Source organism: Struthio camelus, chromosome 5 (genome assembly GCF_040807025.1).
Source record: "Struthio camelus isolate bStrCam1 chromosome 5, bStrCam1.hap1, whole genome shotgun sequence".
Lineage (NCBI taxonomy): Eukaryota > Metazoa > Chordata > Aves > Struthioniformes > Struthionidae > Struthio > Struthio camelus.
In genome coordinates, this window is record NC_090946.1 from 67,505,596 (window position 1) to 67,522,751 (window position 17,156).

At 40.7% G+C, this 17,156-nt stretch overlaps 1 protein-coding gene, 2 long non-coding RNA genes and 1 other non-coding gene across 4 annotated transcripts; 2 read left to right on the forward strand and 2 right to left on the reverse strand.

Moving 5' to 3' along the window:
- Positions 1-4,321: 4,321 nt before the first annotated feature.
- LOC104153751 (uncharacterized) lies at positions 4,322-9,820 on the reverse strand. Its single transcript, XR_696328.2, has 2 exons — positions 9,504-9,820; positions 4,322-6,804 (listed from the first exon to the last, which is right to left on the reverse strand). It is a non-coding gene; the product is annotated as an uncharacterized lncRNA (long non-coding RNA).
- On the reverse strand, positions 7,110-7,381 carry LOC138067570 (small Cajal body-specific RNA 13). The gene has a single exon (XR_011141753.1). It is a non-coding gene; the product is annotated as a small Cajal body-specific RNA 13 (non-coding RNA).
- Positions 9,821-10,176: 356 nt separating the features above from the next.
- GLRX5 (glutaredoxin 5) lies at positions 10,177-17,156 on the forward strand. The gene is made up of 2 exons (XM_068946975.1): positions 10,177-10,485; positions 15,752-17,156. Exons 1-2 carry the CDS (start codon positions 10,179-10,181, stop codon positions 15,928-15,930), a joined length of 486 nt encoding a protein of 161 aa, XP_068803076.1. The 5' UTR covers positions 10,177-10,178; the 3' UTR covers positions 15,931-17,156.
- LOC138067517 (uncharacterized) lies at positions 15,238-15,676 on the forward strand. The gene is made up of 2 exons (XR_011141636.1): positions 15,238-15,365; positions 15,586-15,676. It is a non-coding gene; the product is annotated as an uncharacterized lncRNA (long non-coding RNA).

Here is a 17,156-nt window from a genome sequence, read left to right on the forward strand (position 1 = left end):
GTGGGTGAAATATGAATGCTTGGCTGTATGCTGCTTCACCTTCCTCATAGGCTGGTCACAGAAGGGAAAGCTTTTATAATGTATGTATTGTCACACAAAATACCTCACCAGAGAGGTAAGTTCTGGGAGATGAATCCAAGAAGTGAATGAGGTCCTCTGCACCTGAGCGGATTCAAAGTCTGCATTAGGAACTCAAAATTTCTACAAAATACCTAGAGAATACTTAGTGCCAAAGGACAGGATTATAACTAAACTCTTTGCTAAGCGCACTCACCTGCGGTCCGTAAGTTCAGATTGGAACTGCCTAGGAGGAGCCAAGGGACAGCAATGAAGACTAGAGCGCGTTCAAGCACCTACACTTCCTTGAAGCATATGTACCTCGCTAAGAACTGCACACTTGGGATCACCAAGCTGTTTTCATTTTTTTTTTTTTTAAGTCACCTGAAAAGGTCTACACCAGGAACTTTTTTTTGGACAACACAGAGTAATACCACTGCTCACTAAACACAACATAGGCAACTTCAAGAGCAAAACCCCAAGCCTATGACGCTCCTTGCCCCAATGAACATTTTCACTAGTAGGCTATAAAGTCCCACTGTTTGCTCTCTGCACCTCTTAAGTCACTTGAGTTCTTCCCTGCAAGTTGCCTGCAACATTTAGGCATCTGCAAGGTTAGCAGCTATGCAAGGAATACAGTTTGATAGTTTGATTTGTCTGCATTTTGCTCCCAGAACAAAATATTGAGTTTACTTTGTTTCTCTTGATAAATCTCCCCTGCTTTCAGTTACTTTCTTCACAATGAATTTGAAAGTGCACTATTTTGCACAGTTCTGTGTTCTCCTGAGGGTAAAATCTCTTTTCAGTCCTCAGTAACCTATTTAAGCTAGGAAGACAATAAGCTAACATGCAAATAGGAAGAGGCTACAAATTAGGGAGCGTAGAAGTATCTTTAAGGGAAGTTAAAAAAAAAAAATCTTCCTCCACTTGTAGACAGAAGTAGAAAAGCTTGCTCATATCTCATTTCTGGACAGGAATATGTGGTAAGACAGTGGGACGGAGGCAGAAGTGGATATATTCATTACTTGCTGTACAACAGCAAACCCTCCAGGATTGTTCAAGCTTATAGAGTTTGGACCACTGCACTTCTACAGCACACACCATTTGAGAATCCAGTGCAATTCTGGAAATGATGAAAGAGATGCTAAAACCAAACAAAAACAAACTCCAGCCAAGCTAATTAGAGGTGGTATATTGAAAGCAAAACCAAATTCCTACCGCTAAAACTTCACTCTCATCTAAAATAATATCAATTAATCACATTTTTTTTAAGTTAAACAGAGACTTTACATACATGGTAAACTGGAATAGGAATAAAGACTTAAAGACAAATCAGAATGTCTCTCCTTATTTTGAAGTGAAAAAATACTCTCCATTTTGCATACTTTCACACTGCATCTAAGTAGAAAAATTAATATGCACATTTTTAAAGGAAGGTATGAGCAATATGCATTAGATTTATATATTTCTGTATATAAGCAGTGTTTTCTTATCTTTACGGACCGCAGCTGAAGAAGTCTCAGTTGGACTTCATGCTTTGTACACTCTGCTGACCAAAAAAAGTTTAATGACTGTATTATGGTAGCACCCAGAGGCCCCAAGTGTTGCCAGACACAGTATGCCAGGGAGTCTGAATGCACCTAGAAAAGAGATTAAATATTCTGACGCAGCAACAATCTAATCAAGGTAGAAAGCAAACGAGGAAAGGAATATGTTGACTTTGCTTTAAAAAAGCAGAAGAAGTTGCAACAAAACGGAAGGTTATATATTTAGAGGTACCCAATGTTAACTTTTGCTAGCTGGACAGCAATGCCCCTACTGACTTCAGCAGGAGACAAAGCAGTGAGAGGCCAAGGCCTTTTGGAAATTCAAGCAGGACTTGAAGCCAAACATCCTGTGTTCAACTACAGCGTGTTAGCTCTTTTCCTTGCTCCCATACAGTTTAAGTTACAGAAGCAGATGGCAACCTGGCTTAAATAACACCTGGAGTCCTTCGGAGAAATAGCAAAAAATTACCTTTAAAATATAACATTCCCTGAACTTTCTATTATTAATCAAAAGTGACTACATTTGGCTCCCCTTGCTTCCCTTCACTCCGGATCCTTAAACATTATATGCAGTGATAAACACAGTTTTGCTATTTTGATTTCCCTAACGCTCAGTAGTCTGGAGTTCCGCTTTCTTCTCTACTAGTCTCTCTGCTTCCAGACATGCTAACTTTATGAAGCAGTTAATTTGTTAGTATCCAGCCTTTTAAGAGGTGGGAAACACGTGACGCTTGTGCACTAATATTTAAAGGTCTGTAGCTGCAGGAGAAGTCATTAAACTTCCCCCTTGTTTGGTGCATGGACCTTAAATCATTCACCACAGTAGGCTAGCATGAAAGCACTACAGAGCAGTATTTCCTCAGATCAACAGTGCCTCAAATTAAAGTACCACAATGGACAGCAGCTGCTAGGATGCATTTTGTCTTCTCATGGCTCCCGTGACTAGCAACAGTCAAAAACAAACTGCTGCAGAAAGATCCAAAGATCCACCAATGGGGAAGGGAGTCCAAGGATAATTCAGAGAGATCTGCTTTTACTGTACAAAACCCTACTGTCACAAGAAAAGTGATTGTTCTAAAACTCAGAGCTTTTTTCCAGACTTTTTTGTTCATGGGACAAGAAGTATAAGCTTTTTAAATGAAGTCAAACTGCTCATAAAACAGCCTTTTGTACACAAGTGCAACAAGTACTACAACTGAGTGTCACACATCTTACAAGATCTTCATCCTGCAAGGCGCTAGCTCCGTTCAAGGAGGTTGCTTAGCAATCTCAGCTGCCACTGACAGCGAGAGCAGGTGGCTACTACAAACCTTAGAAGAGCTTAGGCCACTGCAGCATTGGAACTTGGATGACTATATTGCAAAAAGTTAAGTGAAAGGTAGGCATAAAGCTTTGAGAGAGTTTCCAAGCAATTACATTTTTACGCAAGTTTATGGAAAATACATATGTGGGTATTTGTGGAGAAGCTACCTATCCTGTGAAAGGAATGCTTACTCCCTACAAATGCACGCTTAACAGCCACCAGACAAACCTGTACACTTGCATCATGCAGCTATGAGCTGCAAGACACTGCAGGCAAAACAAAACACACAATTAAGATAATTAAAATATCTATATGGAGCATTTGGCAATGCTTTATCAATTAGTTCTCTTGTTCCTTAGCACAGTCAAGATTTTCAAGAGATACAGGTTTTACTACCAGAAAAAGGAGAGAAAGACCATTTAGAACACCAAAAAAACCCCACAACCCCCCCTTTTACCTCCATATTGATATTTCTGGTTTTACTTTAAAAGAATTTGTATTTTATCTATCTCCCACAAGAGATATTTTACTCTGTTCTTGAACTTTTAATCCACACAGCGTTAAGTGCAAGTATGCTAACATACCTACTCCTCTCCAGGTTGTTCTTACAATTAGTTGTCTAGATAAGCTCAGACTCGTTGAAATTCTTAACGCTCAAGACAAGTTTTTGTGCCTATACACAAAATCAGAAAACAATACTGATTAAAACCCAAAGTCTAATGTGATCACGCAGTGCAAGCAGGGGACAAGGCCCAAGACCGGCAGAGTTCACACATACAGGTGAACTTTCAAACCCTCAAATTCCAAGCCACACTGTCTTCTGAGAAGCATCATGTTTTACATCCACCTTACCCAAATTTAAGTTAGCAGAACATAAAACATTATTCAACTCCCATGGGAAGTTTCAGTCAACAGAATTCAAATTGATATAAAAACTTGACAGCAGGCTTCAATCCACATGAAAAGCTGTAAACAAGTAAGATGAGGGTCATGTTATCCTGCGGAGCACAGTGGAAATATGAGCATCACCAATTGCAAATGATTAATTTTAGTTCAGTTCTCTTTTAAGCCCCACCTCATCTGTGCTTTAAAATGTCACCTCTGCACTACCACAAGCATGTGGTATATAACTGAGACTTACCCTCAACATTTTAACAGAAATAACAGCTTATTTATATCCAATATAATTCTATCCTGAAAACAACAAAAAAAAATCCTGTTTTAAAGAAAAGCTCCCAGGCTGCCCGGGATTAATACAGATTTGTCAAGCAAAGATTAAGAAATAGCAACTCATGTGATTTAGGCTTATAGCATAGGTTAGACTATAACTCCTTTTGAAAAGAAAGTTATGAAAACTTAAGTATGTTAAAATGTGTACATACATTCTTGGAAAGAACTGAAAGACTGAATGGTGTGAGATGAAAAAACTCAAATCTTTATTCAAATACTATAGCACAAAGTTTAGAAATGTTATGATAAAAAACAAAGATCATGATTAAGGTTCTCCACAACAATTCCATTCACTTCACAGATAGGTGGATGTGTGCAAAACTCAGGAGATTCAATTGTATATGAGATTTCTTCAAGTAAAAACTAATGTGTGATACCACATGCTTGGCAGTCTCTCCTCTGTCAGAGAGATTATCATACAGCCCTGCTGCTCAAGCAAGTTTTTGTAAGAGATGATGCGATGCATGTCTCAAAATGAGATAAAAATATCTTGCTATAAATTCTTACTCTTTAAGCTTTACATGGCAGAGAAGGGTATTCAGAAGTGCTGAACAAGAATAGATTTAACTTCTCTCAGAGGAACAGCAAATAACAACCATTCACTTACTACAGACTGCCATTTCAGTAGAACATAGAAGTCTTAAACTTGCAGATCTTCAGCTGCCATATCTGAGCTATCAGAGCCCCCTCGTGGAGATTAAGTACACACTAATCAGCTTTTCTCACCTCACAGCAACTAAACATTGTTAATGTCAAGCTAAGACAGCAAAAGCGCTCCTGTCACTGTAGCTATATCCAGAATTTGCTGGTATACCTTAACTAGGGCACAGGAATCTGTCTTGTAGGCAGACAGTGCCCTGGGGTTTTCCTAGGATTCATGAAAAACCAGCAAACACCTCCAGCGTTTGCAAGTAAATTACAATTTGTAAGAATTGTGAAACCAACTAAGGCCAAAAGCTTAAAGTCCAGGATCCTGCTCTCCAACACTAATCAAAAGTGAATGCACAGAAAACAAGGAATAGGACACGCGCGCAGTTACAATCCCAAACTCTAGCTGTCTGTGGCTCAAGGCTCAACGTAATAATGGTATCTTTGCATTTAGCAGATCAACAGATTTTACTTTCTCAAATTTGCCCTATCTTTTTTGTGCCCGTTTAAGATCTTAGCATCCACAACTCCTAGCTGCAAAGAGGCCCAGAGATACAGCAGGTGCTCTTACAAGAGGTCATGTTCTGCAGCTCTACTCTACTTATAAATTAGAGGTATATAAAACTATACTTCATCTACAATGCAGAAAGACTCAAGCACCGCCATCTGCAAATAAGTCTAAAAGACTTTGGTTATGCCAAATAGTTGTGAGAAGCTTGATCATCCAAAAGATTTAATCTACTCATCCATTTCAAAGACCATACTACACGGTCCTTGCTCACACAGCTTCAGGACAGTGCCATGGTTCACGACACCAAGCGTTATAACTAAGAAGCATATATAGAGGTCAGCGTCACTAAGCGTCAAGCTTCAAGTCTAAAGAACGTCTAGCTCAGAGGTCTGCATTCAAGTTTGAATATCACGTTCCATTCAATTTGTTAAGTGTTGGGTTCAAACATTTTTCCTTTGATGACGAGCATGACTTCTTTCTGCCAAAGGCATTCCTTACATCATCTAAGTCAAAAAAGTGGCTTAGATCACGTAAACTGCCCATCAGTTAAATTGACCTAGCTGATTTCATACATGTTCTTTGCCTCTATCAATTATGACATGAACTCTGCTTTATTTTCAACCTATGTTTATTTTATTTTTGGGAATATGCTATAAGTCCATGAATTCATTACCCACCTAGAACAGAAATAAACTTGCAAAGTAGATACTGTTTAGATTCTAAATCTAAATCCGTAGTTTTCCATTGGACTCAAGTTTCTACCAATAAAACTCTCAAAACTCTACATTTCTGCTGCTTGACACACAACTTTTTCAAACTATCACATCTTCAAAATGGTCAGGAACTTTTCACAGCTGTTTTTTCAGCGTTCACATTTTAGGCATCCACACAAGTTGTAACAGTGCAATCCAAAACTGTTACGTACACTTCAAGAACTCTCAATGCTCTCAAAACAAAGGATACGTCAGTGCTGCCAGACATTGCCCTAACAGTATGTCCAAATTATTCCCCAGGCATGCAGAACAGCAGGAGCTCAATCTTCCTGAAAAGCTTCAAGAGGAAATAAAAGCGTCTAAGCAGAGCTCCGTGGTTACGGTACATAGGAGACTTCAGGGCACTATCACAAGTCAGGACAACATGGAGATAACTGACTTGGGCAGAAAGGTGTCCCGTTCTGACAAGATGAAATAAGACCTTTTTTCCAACCTTTTTCGTCATCTAATTTAGCCATTTTTTTCCTGCTGCTTCTCCTGTCTAACTCCTCCTGTGAACTGTATAAGAACCTCAAATCGCCAATTCACAACTAGTAATTCTGTTCAGCAGCAAAATGACTGGAAGTAATCTAACTTGAGACTCTAACCTTGAATATTTAAGCACAGCAGTTTGAATATTGGTACTTTTATCACTGATTTCAGAACGAGATGATAATAATTCTTCTAACAGGAAGATCAGCAAAATGTCAGGAGTCCCATTAGTATTTCTTCTGAATGGCAGATTTAAATCATTACCTGGAAAATACAAGAGGCTTCACTTAGACTGATGGAAGATTCGACCAGACAGGAAATAATTATTTCTCTATAACAACAGTGTACATGGGGTCACTGTTCCAAATCTTACCAGCAATAAGTATTGTTATTTCATAATTCAAAAAGCATTTCTGTACCTTGATCATACTAAATATTTTATTAAAAAGCATTCTATTAACCTTAATATTACCTCACAGGCCACTTGTTTCACAAGGTTACAGTGAATTATTATAAATTCAGGTACTTGTAGTTAACCCAGTAAATGGAAATGTTCTCCTAAACCTAACATGTATAGCAGTTTTAAGTGTTCAGCAGATGCTACTCAATTTGCTAAACAATATCAGACTGCAAAATTGCTCTTACTGTTGATAGATCAATAATGACATGGGATAAGTCATTATCTCCGTGGCAACAGAATTATAACTGTCAGAGGAATAATGCACATGTTGCTGCTGCGACTCTTACAGGCATGCCTCGGCTTCCTCACACAGCTGCTCTCTCTGCAAGCCTGGTATGCCCAGAGTACTAACAACCAAGGGCACCTCTTGGACTACAGAGAACGAAACTATAATAGTGGCTACATTATTCTTGGAAGAGCACATCCTCACAAGGGTTTCCACACACTTCAATTTTATATCCTTATTTCATTTCTTTTATTTTCTCTAAGCATCTCCTTGCATAAATAGCTAGACTGAAATTTGGGAAGGCAAATACTATGAAGTTCTCTTGGCAGCCCAACATTTTCTAGGTTGAAGATGTTTACCTGTCTTTCAGAAAAGAAAAATCTTTCTCTTTTAACTCAATTTCCATTTAATTCCCTCCTCACTTCCTAGGATCTTAAAATGGCAAGATTCTTTTTGCTGGATCAAAACTGACAAAGTAGCTCACTCGGTCTATTACAGGTAACACTTAAGCCTCTGCCTGTGGTATCATACCAGTTCAACAAAAACCAGAATTATTTTTTCCTTGCAGAATTTACTAAAATATCATTTGGTAGGAACTGGATGCTACTTATTTTACACATATTGAAGATCTTGCCCCATGTTAGTCACCGTACATGAACTGCAGAAAACACTAACTTTTCTATGTCTTGATCAGCATGACTGTGCTTAGCTCTTTACAGTCTACCTGGCAGCAAAACATACTGATGCACAAAATGCACGATATTTATCAACAACACTGTAACTTCACCTCTTGATTTTTTATTAAAAGTATTTCTGTGTAAGTACAGATACTCTCAAATACTACACTTTTTTGTTTTCAAGCATTTATAACCTATTCACATGGGAAGGGAGTGTAGTTTTGCCACAATTTTCTTTGAAATTTGTTCTAATTAAATTGCAATAAAAGACCACAGAAGCAATGCTTGAAGTTAAGTCAGTTTAGAAATTCAGTGTGAAAAGTACATCTCACTTTTTCTGAGCAAGAGTTTCTGTCTAGAGTATTCTTCAAAGGTTCAAAGCATTTTTTTTGTTTAATTATGCAGAAAATGAAAAATGAGTTGTCACTCAATTGTCAGTTTGATTCTACAAAATGAAAAACTAGAAAACCCAGCCTTCTGAATACTGAAGAAAAGCTTCAGTAAAGCTTTCACATTAGCGTTACCAGGGGAAAAAGTTCTTTTCCTTAAAAAAAGCATGTCAAGTAATATAAATGGCCATTAACATACCAGAAGTCTAAATGGCAGAGCCACAATGCATACTAGTACTCAGGAATATACTTTGATTTGTTATTTGTGGAAAACATTGATTTTGTGCTTTACTTAAAAAACAAACAAACAAAAAAACCCACCCTTCAACACTTTCTCTCTACTTTCAGTACGGACCTAGCTGCTGTAGAAGATTTCTATGCTCTGCTCCAAATCTTTGGCAAAAATTCAGAATCAGCCCAGGAGCGCTAACAAAGTTAGTGGCATACGTGGCTATTTCCAGGACACATTCCAATTTCAGCAGTTTCCTGACTGATACAGTGTGGTTCTGCTGGTCTTTCAGCAAACCAGCCAAGCCTTTCGCACATACAGTTAAACATTCCAGCCTTTGCTCCCATCTCTCCATCTTGCTGCAGTCTCAGCCAGTTGATCCAGCAACATACCAAGCTGCACAAAGGTATCAGTTACTTTAGTACTAGCAGCTAGGACTTATTTTAAGTGAAGCACGCAGAGAACTGCCAGCTCCTTGATAATATCAACTGCCATATTCAGTATGCCCACCAAAACCAAACAAATCAAGCCCAACAACTGAATGCAGTCAAAATGGTCAGTAGAAACAAACAAAGGCACCAAGAAGACCGACACTTCTAGCATGTGTTCCTCCAATGTTTCTTCCACCTACCTAGACAAAAGAACCAAGAAGTACTGATTCAACAGTGCTGCTCTTTTTAGGACACGCTTCTGCCACTACAGCTTACACGTATTTCTACACAGTTCACCGCCAAAGGGCTTTACTCTGCACAGGCAAAAGATACACAAGCGCCCACCCTTTCCGCAGCCACACTTTCCTCACGTTTCATGTCAGCATTTAACGTTGTTTTAGAGCCTCGATCACCTCCCCCCTCCCCCAACCCCAGGGAGCTCTACCACAGTCTGCATTACCAGAGACCTGACTGAAAGAAACCAGTCTCCCGTCCTCAGCGCTGAGAGCGCTGGTTTTTATTAGCCACAACCCCCATGCGTCGAAACAGACCCCAAACGCAGCGCCCGCTCCGCTCCGCCCGAGAAGCGCCAGGCCCTGCCCGCACACAGAGGCTCCGGCGGGCACCCAGCACCGACGAACCGCCGCCCACGGCCTGCCGCGCCACATGGCCCAGACCGGCCCGACCCAGCTCGGTCCGGCAGCGGGGACACAGCAGGCCCGCATCCTCCCAAGCGGGCTAGGGGCAAGGAGGCCGGGCCGGGCCGGGCCCCGCCGCGGGCCGTGAGGCGGCTGAGAGGCCGCAGGCGCCTCTGGCCGCACCGCCACGAGCGCGGCCGTTACCCGGAAGCGGAAAGAGCCGCGCGCTCACCCCGCCTACGGCTCCCCGGGCAAAACACGGCCCTGGGGCAGCGCGACCAACAGCGGCTGGGGAAGGGGAGGCGGGATTAGCCAAATTAGATCGGAGTGGCAGATGCCCCACCCAATGCAACTGCGGCAACTCGATTCCTCCACAAATAGGAAAGCAGGGTGTCTTTAGCGTTGACGGGTGGGAGCAGGCTGGCTGGCTCCTAGTGCTACTGGCTAGTGGCGTTGATTGGCAGGCAACTACTCCTATGCGGAAGAGACGCTCCTCGTGACCTGTTCTCCTCTCTACCAATAGGCGGGCGGCGGCGGGGGCTGCGGGCCGGCGGAGCGCGGCGGGGGCAGCAGCGGCCGCGGGGCAGGATGAGTGGGGCCCTGCGCGCGGCCTGGCGGCTGCGCGGCGCCGCGCGGGGCTGGGCCGGGCGGCGGCGGCTGAGCCAGGCGGCGGCTGGCGGGGCCGAGGACGGCGGCGGCGATGGCGGCGGCGGCTCGGGGTCGCGGGAGGCGGTGGAGCGGCTGGTGCGGGCGCACCCGGTGGTGGTGTTCATGAAAGGCAGCCCGGCGCAGCCGCTCTGCGGCTTCAGCAACGCCGTGGTGCAGATCCTGCGGCTGCACGGCGTGCAGGACTACCGCGCCCACGACGTGCTGCAGGACCCCGACCTCCGCCAAGGTCAGCCGCCGGGCCGGGCCGCGGCCCGTGGGGCGGGTGTCGCGCCGCGAGGGGTCACCTTCAGTCACGGCCTGCGCGGGGCTGCGGCTGCGGGGAGTTGAAAATCGCCCCGAGGCCCGCGCCGTGCCCCCGTCTGCGTGTCCCTTCCCCTCGACGGTGTGGCGAGGCGCGTTTGTTACGGGGATCAGCAGCCCTTTGCCCGCAGGGTGCTCAGGCCACGCAAACCCTGCCTTGCGCAGTGTCCGTTTCCATACCCGCAACGCCCCCCAGGGAGTCCGGCATGTATGACTCTGCCCCCAAAACTTACTTTTGTTACGTTTTCTCACTTTCTCGTGCGCTATTTATTGCTCGAAAAATTGGGTCGTTAGATCACCAAGCTGATAATTATGTGGTATTCCTTTTATTTATTTATTTTTTTCCTTCAGAGATATCAGTTTCTTTTGCTTTCTTTCTTGTTTTCTGCTTCATAAGAAGGCTTACATCCCAGGGGCTTGGGGGTGTGTGGAATGCAAAGCATATTGCAGAGATGAAGTTCAGAGATTGCCCTGCCTAGATGTGTCTGTTTGACTTCTGTAATGCTTATTGCGTCTCTGAGCGTTTTAATTACATACAGAATACAGTTATGCTTATAGGGAAATTCTTGGAGACCGGGCTTTTCATGCCATGCTGCTTTTCCTAATTAATAGATACAAGATTGTATTAAGAGACTCCTAAAATACTTCATTTTCTAATCAGAATTTTTATTTTCCTGGCAAATACAACAGTATTGTGAAACTTGATGGGTAGCTTGGAAAAGCTCAGGCTTGTGCTGTTGTGTTCTCTGCTGGCACTGCCAGCCGAGGATCTCTACTACTTTTCACAAAAGTACAAAATTATGCTTGCTTTATGCCAGTTACTTGTGCAAGAAATATTTATTAGAAGCTTCACTATTACTACTCAAGTGGTAGGAACTACCGTATATGAGGTATTTTTGCCGATTTGTAGAATGCAGATTCTCTGCTCACCCGATGCTTTTGTGCTATCTTTCCCTGTTGGAAATGCATAGTTGGCCAACCGTTGACGTTGCATGTGGTTATTTGAGAAAGTTTTAAACAGAAAAAGTATGTAGTAATTGGTCTTGCAGGTGCATAGCATTAGTATTTCAGAGAATATGCTAAAATGTGTATTAAATCTCCGTTCTGCAGAAAAAAGTAGTGCTGGCATGTATCAAGTGACTTCCCATATGTTTTTGATCTCAGCTGACTTAGTTTTTCATTAGCTGTTAGCTGAAATGCTGATTCTCTAGTCTTGCTCCCCTAAGATGCTTTTCGATTCACAGCTATAATTGTATAAAAACTTAAATAGTAGAATTTTGCTGTGCTTGTGACATGCTTTATTAATGAAGGTTGGATTTATTAATTTATTTAAATAAATCTCTTTACCAGCCTTTGGCAAGTGAACAAATCGTGGTAGTTTTCTAAGCTTTAATGCATATTTACATTTATTAATCTTATGGTTTACTAGAACAAATTGGTAAATTACAAGACCTTTGTGCCCGCTCCCCAATTCATTGAAATCAAGTGTTCAGCGTTTCATTTTTGGTAGAGAGGGCTTTCATGAACACTTGAATGGGCAATGCTTAGGTCAGTTACTGTCTCTGAGGATTGGACCACGTGGATAGATTTGTATTTTTTTTTCTATGAAACAAGAACATTTCCCTTTTGAGCATAATTTTTTTTCTATGAAACAAGAACATTTCCCTTTTGAGCATAGCAAACGTTTCTTCCAGATGATCTTTGACTTGTGTTAGGTGATCTGAGAAGTTAGTGCCCTCCTGGGTACCTGAGCTTGAAATTGAAATTAGTGGTTTACTCTGGATTGTTTGGATAATTTTGGATAACTTTGTTTCGCACTGAATGCAGCAGCTGAGGATGCACTTGCACATTTCTGATCGTTGTTAGATGCTGAGAGGAGTATATTCTGTTCTGTTCCCTTCCTTGCAGCAGCTTTGGCACTTTCCCCACTGCGCAGAGAGCCAACTTAGTTTATTAATGGGTTTCTGGGCTCGTGAGTTGAACTAGCTTTTTGTAGTGTGCGGTGAATGCTAGAGCCAGCATGAGAGATGGAGCCTTGAGATGAGGACCTGGGGAATAGCGTCATTGCTCTCAAGGCCAGTGGCTGTTATATTGCTTCAGCTGTATTACCTATTGCACCCTGAAAAGTCAGTATATGCTTCTGTCAGTGGATGGCTGCCTCTGTCAGAGGAGAAGGCTGGGCTGCTGTAGCTCTAAATTTTCCAGGGTGATTTACCTGTGATTGAAGGCCCTCCTAGTCTGTTCCTGGATCTGGAGATATAGCTATGAAGATATCTAATGCACCTCTTCAATTAGAGAAACTACTGCTCTGCATAGGAGAATAGTTTGATAATTCTTTAATCTGACACAGCATTCATGAGTGCTAATGCTGGCAAAAGACAGACTGAGAATTTGTCACTGGAGCTGGGGAGTTGGGGTGGCAGTGCTCTAGATACCCTTTTCAGTAGCCATTTGCATAGACTCTGGTTTCACAATCGGCTTTAAATGTGCCAGTTCAGCTGTCAAGCTTTAAATCAGATCTGTGGATTGTGGTTTTACAAAACAAACAAGCAATATTTAAAAAACAGAAGCCTACAGTTTTTTCACTGCCTCAGTTGTGTGAATGAGCTCTTTGCAGCTGTGTAAGTGCAGCTGGAAAGCGTTAACCTCCAGGGCAGGGGGAGGAAATTTCTTGCACTGCCAAAGGGTTCATCACTAAAGTGCATCCTGAGTGTGGAAAGTGTAGACCAGGCTAACTTGTTCTAACCTTACTAAAATAGTTTCAAAGAACAGGTCACTGAAACCAGGAGACAGTTAACAGGATCAGCAGCTATTCAGTTTGTAATGTGGTTGAACCTGAACATGCAGATATGTAAAGCAGCTTGTCTGATACGTGAACTACAGAATGCAGATCAGTTAAGCTTGATTGTATTCATATTTTTAGCTGAAGTTGAATAGATCCTTGAAAGTCCTATCAGTGCTTGTATGTATGTGCAGTTGGTCCTTGAAGAAAATATTCCTGTAAAAGAATAATTGATGCAAATATTATCCTGGAATACTTATTAACAGTAGAATAATTAGGCAGTGCCCTTGGTTCACAGTGTGTGTTTAGCATTACAGTATCTTAACAAAAACAAAGCTTTGTTTCTGTGTACAGTGGCTGCTTTTTAGAAGGGTTATCCTTGAGCATGCCTCGGTGTTGGGACTCTGAATTCTTTGTTGCAACTATCATGGGCTCAAAGTTTTTAGGATAGTTTTGAGTGCTTACAAGGCCAAGGAATGTGTAAGAAAAGTGCTTATAATTAAAAGTTCACATGAAAACTTCTGATTTCTGCAAACTCTTATCAAAACAAGTGAGGAAGGTTTTAATGGAACGCTAAGGAAAAAATAACAGGTTGTTAGGCTGGAGATCAGGTTAGCTGGTTGCGTCGTTCCTTTTGGCCTTTCTTTATGTGTAAAACTTGCTATTTTGGACTTCTGAAGCATTAGAGGTTCATGCACAAAATCATAAAACAAAATCTAGCTGTTGTTGCATTTCATAGTTAAGAATGCTTTGTCATAGCAAAAACTTTTCTAGATTACTATTTTAGTAGATGCTTTTAACACACTGCTGTTTAACTAATGGGAAGTATTAGCTTTCTTTTATCTAGTAAAACGTTAATCCCTTTGCATGTTTCTGCACTTTTACAAATTAATTAAAAAGAAAATGTCTTAAGTTCCAGTAAAGTAAGGATAATTTGCTAATGTGGTTATATTTTTACATCAGATATTTTGTTTTTTACTTCTGTAGTCTTTGTAGGTTAAAAATGACTGAGCTGCTTTGGATAGGTCCTGTTTTTTCAAGTGGAGAAATCGGATTAAGATGTTTCAGCTTGGTATATTATCACCTCTGACAGCCATTAGGTGTTTTTCATAAGCATCCCTTTCTGTAGTAGTTTATGCGTATCCATGTCTTAGTAGCTGATACTTGCGGAGCTTTATCCTTTACAAAAAGAGTTAAAGATCATCTTGTTTGTCTTTAACATCTATCTACCTTTTGTATAAAGGGTGTATCCCTTATCAAGCTGAAAGGTGGTGGAACTGTGGGGAAGGATGTTTGAAAGGAATGATAGACATTTAGAAAAATACTTATGTGCTACACAGGTCTGCTATCTGTTGTCACTACTTTGACAGCCTGTGCTAAAGGTTATGCTGATTGGGTGAAGAGGGGTGACTTCCAGAGTCCGTGGGCTCCTGAGAGTCTGTGGACTAATCCTGATGATCTGAAAAGGCGTGTGTGTTTTCTGTAGGCTTAAGTTTGCTTCATGGGCTTTCATGCCTTTGATGGAAGAGCTCTATTCATCTGAATATTGAAAATTTAAGACATTGAATTGAAAACTTGATATCTAAGCAAATGCTGATGGACTAGATATAACAGCATGTAGACGTGGAATTTAACTGCATTTTCCGTGCTACAAAAATAATAGCTTTCAGTGTGAAGGGTTATTTTAAGTGCCAAATTAGATATACTGATTTTTCAGTATATCTGTGTTTTTTTTTTTTTTCTCATGTCTTTTAAGTGCAAATTGGGACTCAATTTATACCAACCGATCAGTTAATATTTTTGGATGGTCTTATGTTTGTGTTCTATGTAGTATAGTTTTCAACCTTAATTCTGTGCTTTGTAGCTGTGGCTTTAGTTGTGTTTTATATAGTGAGTACTTTAAAGAGAATTCAACGTTTGTGCCCCTCCCATGGACTGTAAAGTCTGGCAATGAAAGATAAAGGAGTTTGAAGTTCACAAGGCTTCCAAAGGGGTGGATATATCTTGCAATTGGGCTTGCAGTAGTAAGTATTGCTGTATGAATTAAGGGAAAACATAAAATATGTTAAAAGTCCCTTTGGGGAAATGTAAATGCTTCTCAATGTTTATGAAAACTTCCCATTTCTTTAACTGAATGAAAACCATATTTACCTGTTTTCCAACTCCTCTGAGTAGGAGCTGACTCCATATCTTTCAATCCACAGCTTTTAGTTAGAGTGAGAACCAAAAATAACTTTACTGTAGTTTTTCTTACAGTGTTCCTGTACTATAGAGAAATTCTTGCTTCAATGTGAAAGAAAGGAAAATATCAGTAGCTCTGTAAGGCTGAAGGTATTCAGTTTAAAATTTGGGTCTACTTGGTGAGAGTGGGGGAAAAAACACTTAATAGTTTCATTTTTCTCTTATGCAGGAATAAAAAACTACTCTAACTGGCCTACCATCCCACAAGTATACCTCAATGGTGAATTTGTTGGTGGCTGTGATATACTCCTCCAGATGCATCAGAATGGCGATCTAGTAGAAGAGCTGAAGAAGTTAGGAATCCGTTCAGCACTTCTGGATGCAGAAAAAGACCAAGACAAAAAGTAAAACAAGCAAAAAGATGCTGTTACAGGAATAAAGAAAATCTTTGACAAGAACTTGTTACCAGAGAAGCCTTATGTACTTTTTCTCAAAGAAGGCATCTTTTTGAACTGACACTAAGATTTATCTGTGAATGTCTGTTAGCTCATGGTAAATATGTAGTAATCGTGGTATTCTGATTTATGGATATTGTTGTGAAAAATAGAGTATAACCACTGCACTGTAAAGCATACATTTGTGGGAATGGTGCAAAAAATGTTCACATCTAAAAGGATTATCTTCTTGATTGAAGCACGAGTAAACCAAAAGATCTAATATTATTTTTATGGATTGTCTGTGTATGTTTTCTTATTCTTTGATACATGATCCTATGCAAACAGTGTTTGCAGTTCTCTTGCTTCTTTTGGAAAAAGTGTTGACTAATAGTACATCAGTTTTTTTGTATAAACACCTGGTGATAAGACTTCCTGAGAGCCTGTAAAATGCCTGTAACCTCATACAGTGTAGGAGAAAAACAGTCTTCAACCAATATAGAAAATAAATAATGTGAGAGTGCATGACACATGCTTTTATTCCAAAGGGTAAAAATAAACACACTAGTACAAATACATGTATAATGGTCGTTATTACTTTGTAACTTGCTGATGGCTTTTAAAAGACTGCTGAGAATTGTGCCTGAAGATTTTATAAAACTTTTTCTACCTCTTGCAAAGCGGCTTTCCCTCCTGCTTGTGTACTTTTTGTATTGCAGTTTCTGTATCAGTGCTAAAATGTGGGAATTGCTCAAGGCTTCAGTATATTTGCTTGAAATAGTACAGGAGGAGGAGAGTTGAATTACTTACTGTAATCTTGTACTATTTGCTAGTTACCAAGTTGTCTTTTTAGATTTGTTATATTTCCAAGTATTTTCTCCTGACTGGCATGCTTCAAAGAGTATAGTCTTCAAACATGGGATAAACAAGTGTTTTGTGTAGATAATGAGTGCAGCAGAAAGGCCACTGACCAGATAAACATTTCTTTGTTGGAAAGACTCTAAAGTCTTCATAACCTATGTAACCCGGTTTCCCAAAGTTAAAAGAAGTTATCTTAAACAGTGCAGCCTCAGCTGTACAGCAATACTGCTAAAGTAAAGTTTATCAAGCTGTTCCTAAGTGTAGTTTACTTTTATTAATAAAAAACAATGTTTGCATGTGAATTAGGCAAATGATTGGAAATAAACTGTATTTTATGTT